Source organism: Borostomias antarcticus (genome assembly GCF_949987555.1).
Source record: "Borostomias antarcticus genome assembly, chromosome: 3".
Classification (NCBI taxonomy): Eukaryota; Metazoa; Chordata; class Actinopteri; order Stomiiformes; family Stomiidae; genus Borostomias; species Borostomias antarcticus.
In genome coordinates this window covers 31233521-31240366 of record NC_140236.1, presented here as the reverse complement: position 1 = coordinate 31240366, position 6846 = coordinate 31233521, and the positions used below count along the sequence as shown (strand labels likewise).

The following is a 6846-nucleotide window of genomic DNA, read 5'->3' as shown; positions in this document are numbered from 1 at the left end:
ATAGCAATCAGTCAGCACTGCCTCTCTACAGTATATATCAGTCAGCACTACCTCTACATATCCATCCCAAATCTGCCATTATGAATTCTTATTTTTTCTGTTAGCTTTTTCAAGATTCTTCTATTTTTTCTCGCCTGGTCATTTGTTGTTCCTGTGGTTTTGTTTTTAGTTTTGTCGATTTGTTTTTGAAGTATGTCCACAAGGTGTCTAATGTTTGATTATCCTCTATTCACTACGTGTCAATAAAGTTGTCATCCGATGATAAAAAATTACATTAAAAAAACACTGCATTTTATTAACCATAAGAAAACTTGAACATGTTAAACTTGAACATTCGTTTACACCTGTGTGGTAATGTAGTTACTACAGTCTTACTGAGGTAATTAAAGCATTACTACAGTGTGCAAACAAATCCAAGTGTTGCCATAAATAACATGCATCTCTGTGACCTTAGCAGATGGTGAACAAAACTTTTTGTAGCTGAAACAATGAGTGAGCCACTCATGTAATTGCTAATACGATCATTAGTTCCAAAGTCGGAAATGCAGGAAGAACAATGACATCTGCCTCATGACTGGGCCTTCATTTGGGGAAACCTCTCCTGGAGCATGGCTTGCTTCTTCTTCTCCAAGCTTGCCTTTCTGGCCGTGGCGCGGAGGCGTTTCTCTATACGAAGCCTGAAAAAGAGTAGATGACTCATGACACCATCAATGCAAATTTGCCACCGCAAGAAAACAGAAATGATGATGAAGTGTTCTGCTCTAAAGTGGTCTTCAGTATTTTACAAGAATATGAAATGGATGTGATGCAGCTTCATTTGGGGTCTCTCCTTACCTCATGTGGGGAGCAACGAATGCCGGTGTGTAGAAACGTTTCCGCTTGTATCGCCTGTTCATGTACCAAGGAATGGCATGCTCTCTGAATCGGTACCTGGGGAGAACGGCAACCACAGGATGAGTAAAAACACCTCGCCCTGTACTGTCAGGCGGGACAAAGCCTGGACATATTGGGGAGGTCACATCTGAAAGAAAAGGGAGCGTATCCCATTTTTCAGTGTGCGTTGGGGTGTTGTGTATGCCGTTACTCTGTCCTCACCAGTAGACATATCCAAAGATGCTCTTCCTCCAGGCTCCGGGCCGGGCCACCTCCTGCCCGGTCTGGAGCAGGCGCAGGGCATCTTCTCTCTCCTTCACCACGGTGTCCAGTCTCCTCATTGACCTCTCCACCTGGAGAGACAGGGACACGTTCAGTTTGTTCCAGTCACTCCTAGTTTTGAGCAACACAATGGCAATCTATGCCCCCACCAGGAACATGCTTTCCTGGTCAGTGTTATACTCTGTACTGGAAACTGGACCCATTATTTACCTTCTTTAGGCGCTCTGGGCTCGGCATCTGAACTCTTTGCCTTTTTGACTCCTGCTCCACAGTATTCAGCATGTTCTTCTCTTTGAGGAGCACATACCTAGAACAGCATTAGATTGGTTTGATAATCACGGCAGTGAAGGATACAGATTTCCTTGAGGACGTCCATGCAGTTTCTGTGGTTTAATGTGTGATCTGTCATTCCACACCTACCAGAGTTTGTGTAGGTCTTCATTACTTTTTGCCCTGAGTTGTTTTGCTGTCCATGGGGCACCTGCGTTCAAAGATTTAGTCAATGAAACATGCAATAACTCTTGGTTAACGTATTAACATTATGTTACAGTCATTTAGCTGAAGCTTTTATCCAAAGGGATTTACAATACTTGCATTTAACGTAGGAAAAGCCAATGTACTACTACGTGCCAGAACTCAATAGTGTGTCTCCTTTCTAAAACAAGTGACTAAGAGCACAATCTAGTGCTGAAGGCAAAGTGCAAGAATACAAACTAAAAATACAATAGGTGCTTGAGGGAGGATCGTGGTAGTACTTCTTGAAGAGGTTAGTTTTTTTTTGACAGATGAGCAACGACTCTGCTTTCCTGACATCTGTGGGCAGTTCATTCCACCACTGCAGGGCCAGGACAGAGAACAGCCGTGACCGTGTCGATCGACCGCAGGGGCCTCGGGAGTGATGGGGCAACAAGTCGCCCCGAGGTAGCAGAGCGTAGCGGTCGGAAGGGGGTGTAGGATCTGACCATGGCCTGGACGTAGGAGGGAGCTGTTCCTTACATTGCCCTGCAGGCTAATACCAGAGTATTGAACTGGATGTGAGCTGCTACAGGGAGCCAGTGTAGAGAACGGAGAAGGGAAGTTGTGTGGGAGAACTTGGGGTGGTTGAACACCAGGCGAGCGGCAGCATTCTGGACAAGTTCCAGGGGTTTAATGGCTGACACTGGCACCCCAGCAAGGAGGGGGCTGCACTGTTGCAATAGTCCAGGCAGGAGATGACAAGGACCTGGATGAGCACCTGCGCTATTTCGTCAGTGAGAAAAGGGCAAATCCTCCTTATGTTGTAGAGCAGGAATCTGCAAGAGCGTGTAACGGATGTGATGTGTCGAGAACAAGAATTGGTCGTCCAGGGTCACACCCAGATTCCTCGCAGTCCGAATTGGCGTCACCACCTTTTCAATGGTGATGGCCAGGTCCAGGTTTGGGCAGCCCTAGTGTAGTGGGGAAAAAAGGAGAGGACCCAGAACAGACCCTTGTGGAACCCCCGTAGTCAGACTGGTTCTGACATTGACCCTCTCCATGTCACCTGGTAGGAGCGGCCTGTCAGGTAGGATGCAAACAGGGAGTGTGCATAGCCAGTGACACTTTTCTCGAGGGTGGAGAGGAGGATCTGGCGGTCTACCGTGTCAAATGCTGCTGACGGGTCTAGGAGTATCAGGACGGAAGAGAGTTTGCTCTCACGTACACGAGGTTAGATTACAGTCTATAGATAACAGATCAGGTCAGGAACCAGGCTTACCAGACTTCACCGTGGCTTCTCCCCAGTTCTCTGATGAGTCGAAGAACTCCTCCAGTCCCCTTCTACTGACGCTAGTGTGCAGGGGTCGACAGTGACCAAGAATGCCGATGTGACAGGGCCATGGCCAACCCAAGAGTGGAGACGTTTGCCTAATAAATGAGAGAGCGTTATGAATTCAGAGAGCCAACGTAACGAAAACACTCTAGATCACTGTGGAGGTCCATGTCTGTGTCTTCCCTGTCGTTACTGTACTAGCTAGATAGCACTAGGCGCTAGCTCGCAGTGGACGCTAGTTTTTACTGTTGTTTGACAAACTGTATCATGCACGGCAAAACATTCTTACCCGATAAGACAGGTCTGAGTTTTGGTGAAGTTGAGAGCAGTGTGTTGAGCTGATATATGTGTAGATATCCTGATAGCATTTTGAAACCGTTTACAAAGTGTCAAAATGCGTCCTGCTGAGGTCGCCGCCATCTTTGCCATGGATTTTACCCAGCCTGCATTGAGAAAATGTGACGGAAATAAATATTAAATCTAAAGCATTTGGGAATTTGTTTAAAATGCCAATCTGATCTTGATAACGGGAGACATTTTTGTACAATCTAAAAAATAAACCAAATATGAGAAAATATGATTTCCCTTGATATACATAGATGATTTAATACATCCATGTGATTTACCGTCACATATCACAGGCCAATCAGAAGTGGTTTTGCTGAAGTGCCCTCAGTAGTGATGGTGGGCATGAGCGTCCTGAGGGCTGCGGCTGCTTTCGCGGCCAGGCTAAGTCCTTTAAAATCGGGTAAAACTGCAGCAAATTTGCTAACCAGGACAATTCCACGTACAGATAAAGGTAAATGTAATTATAGTGCTTCACCCGTTGACAAATCTTTGCTTATGATAGATATCGCTTGCTGTGACCTTGTGGCTAAGTGGTGGCTAACTTAGCCATGTAACGTTAGCGTCCTCAGCCAGGTTACGTCTGGATTGGCAAGACTGAAGTCAGCCAGCAAGCTAACAACACTGACAGTTACAGTTACTGCCAGCTAACAAAACGGCCATTAATCAACCCTTCTATCCAGTCACATGTCCATCAGATTTGGTCACTTTGCTATGTCGTTTATACTGCTTAGCGTTATCTTGTTTCAATGTGTCATATATACCTAGGAGCTACTTCCAGACAGGGTCAACAGTTCGATGTACTGCACTGAGCCAAATTAATGGCATGGATATAAAACTGCTCTCCATCTTTTACCCCATTGTCAAATGTTATGTTTTTTTTCAGTGGCAGTTCGCTGGGGAGGCCATGGAAAGGAAATGTTCATTATCAAACCCACTGATTACTATGATAGGAGGTTTCTGCGCCTGTTGGTGAGTATTGGATTTGCTCAACTGACACCTAATGGGGACTTTATTTAGGACAGGGCTATTCTATTCCTCAGTCTGTGTGCAAAGTACGCATATAAGCTTAAAGTCGCACAGAAATGAAAAAAGCATTCTGTCCCATTTTGGTTCACATAATTGGTCATAGTGTTCACCTATTCAACGATGTATGCCAAAAAAATTACAAAATTCTACTTTAGTTGTAATCTTATATCAAAGTATATAATTTCTTGCTCCCTGGAAAACGGTAGGTCACGTGCAATTATGACACCAGGTACCTTTAGGCCAATAATCTCACGACATCCACCGTCAGTCAAAACTTCAATACTCTGCAGCCTCAAGTGTTGAATATCCCGCCCGCTCGATAACGTTCCAATGAAATTCATCTTAACGTATGTCCCGCCCTTGCAGCCCATTTCACGTGGAAATACGTCAAAGTACGGAAGCAAGATGTTCTCCAACTTCCCTTTCTGTGTGACTTTAAATCAGCATTATCATCATGTCCTGCTGTTTGTGACTGACTAGTGCACGGTGCACCACGCTCCAGAATTCACTGCAGGAAAACATAAGAAGTGGGCCAACATGAAGGCAGTTTAACTTTCTCTGTTATGTTTACAGCAATTCTACGTCCTGCTGACTGGAATTCCACTCGCTGTCATCGTGACATCTGTGAATGTCTTTATTGGTAAGTCTACAAAATGGTTTTGTTCCTCGCTCTTGGTGAAAAGTGTCAGGCCAATATGGGACAATCAGCTGATCAGTGAATGAACTGAGAACAAGGTTACCCAAGTCAAGGTTATGGTGACCGCAGGTGTTTTTTTGTTTTGTTTTTTACAAGGTGAGGCCGAACTAGCTGAAATTCCTGAGGATTATGAACCTGAACATTGGGAGTATTACAAGGTATGTGTCCTTTTTACTACTACAACCCACCTGTAAACAAGAACAAATTAACATGTTATTTATTTACTTAAACCTCTATTTAGACAGGAAATCATTGTGTAAATGAGCCCTGGATTACAAAACAGATACATAAAAGATAAAAGAGGTACACATCAATGCAATATACACATCAGTATAATAAACACATAATATACCTATCAGTATAATAAGCTCATAATATACACATCAGTGCAAGTAAAACAGAACCGAGCTTAAACATGAAAAAGAAAAGGGCATGAGTGCTCGGAAGTTCAGACAGGCGTAACTCTTTGGTCAGGAAAACAATTGTTCATTGATCATAATCAACAGTGCATGTTAAAACTGAGCTTGGTACAAGCCACGCATAGCGGAACAAGCCTTCTTCAGGGATAAAACATAATAGAGATATTCAATACAATAAACACACCAGTATATAATAATAAGCTATAAGTTAAACAGAATAAATGAATTAAACTCAAACGTACAAAGAAAACACTGAAGGTTTGAGATGGCTTGCATGATTATTTGTTTTTTTGTGATCCACATTTTTTATTTTCTGTTAAGATCACAATAAACACAACCAAACAGTACAATACAGACAATACCAGAACCTGACAGAAAATGAATAAGACACAGACATAACAGGGCTGCGTTTCCCAGAGGCATCGAACGCCGTAGGTAAGCTACGGCATTCGCCGTAGCGCTACGATGAGCTATAGTTCCATCAAACTCATGATTGTTGTTTTCCACGCCTGACCCGTTCGGCTTGCATGATTATTTGTTTGAGAAGCGGGATGGGTATTGAGCATAAATGCTCATTGTAAAGAATTTCTTAATTAAAACAAGATTGTGGCGATATAGAGTGAAACTTTAATGAGATGAAGTTGCTAGTGACTCTGGTCTTTGTTTCTCTTGCAGCACCCCATCACCAGGTGGATCACACGGACCTTTTACGACACCCCAGTGAAAGACTATGAGAAGATGATGGCTCTGGTCCAGATTGAGGCTGAGAAGGGCCAGATGAGGTGAGAGACACGACTGTTTAATCTAGAGGTGATGATCTCTAAAAACAACAGTTGGCGTAAGGTGTGCCATATAAGGTGCCACGTAAACACGTGGAATAAGATGAATTTACCCACATTTGTATTTAGTGTGGGGAAACTCAAAATGGTCATTCTTCTCATAGACTGGAGCAATGCTTTGCAGACACGGAATAGGCTATGTTGCTGTCATTTCTTTACTTCAGTTGTTTATATTCATGTTTGGCATCCATGTTTTCTCAGACTGAAGGAGCTGGAGGTGCGTAGACACATGAGAGAGAAGGGAGACGGCCCCTGGTTCCAGGTTCAGACCCTCGACAAGAATCTGATCGACTACAGCATTAAGTCATCACCTGACAACTAAACCAGCCGGTCCAGCCACCCACTGTATTGAAATTGTCTGGGTCATACAGTGTTGAATCCCACTGTTTGTATATTTTTTCCTCATTGCTGTAATGAAGTATGTATCATAATCTGAAAGCGGCTGTGTTTTTAATGCTTTCATTTCCCTTTTATGGACCTCATAAATATTTGAGTTGCTGTGTTTCATACAGGCTGTCATGTCCCTGAATGTCCATTTGATGGCAGTGCTGAGAATCAACATAACTGGAACTG

At 43.6% G+C, this 6846-nt stretch overlaps 2 protein-coding genes across 2 annotated transcripts; one reads left to right on the top strand and one right to left on the bottom strand.

Annotated features, from left to right (window-relative positions):
- Positions 1–275: 275 nt before the first annotated feature.
- On the bottom strand, positions 276–3364 carry mrpl47 (mitochondrial ribosomal protein L47; the record flags this gene model as incomplete). The annotated part of the gene is made up of 7 exons (XM_084436452.1): positions 276–677; positions 835–930; positions 1096–1226; positions 1366–1462; positions 1576–1636; positions 2891–3039; positions 3234–3364. The coding sequence occupies 7 exons, from the start codon at positions 3362–3364 to the stop codon at positions 569–571; spliced, it is 774 nt and encodes a 257-aa protein (XP_084292578.1). The 3' UTR covers positions 276–568.
- A 255-nt stretch (positions 3365–3619) lies between these two features.
- Positions 3620–6778, top strand: ndufb5 (NADH:ubiquinone oxidoreductase subunit B5). Its single transcript, XM_084435842.1, has 6 exons — positions 3620–3743; positions 4176–4261; positions 4892–4958; positions 5112–5173; positions 6110–6216; positions 6475–6778. Exons 1-6 carry the CDS (start codon positions 3626–3628, stop codon positions 6593–6595), a joined length of 561 nt encoding a protein of 186 aa, XP_084291968.1. The 5' UTR covers positions 3620–3625; the 3' UTR covers positions 6596–6778.
- Positions 6779–6846: the final 68 nt, after the last annotated feature.

Bases quoted from the DNA above. Each gene is read 5' to 3' on its own strand.
- ndufb5 (XM_084435842.1), top strand. From the start codon at position 3,626: ATGGTGGGCATGAGCGTCCTGAGGGCTGCGGCTGCTTTCGCGGCCAGG. The intron at 4,959-5,111 runs GTAAGTCTACAA...GTTTTTTACAAG, and splicing joins ATCTGTGAATGTCTTTATTG to GTGAGGCCGAACTAGCTGAA. The intron at 5,174-6,109 runs GTATGTGTCCTT...TTTCTCTTGCAG, and splicing joins AACATTGGGAGTATTACAAG to CACCCCATCACCAGGTGGAT.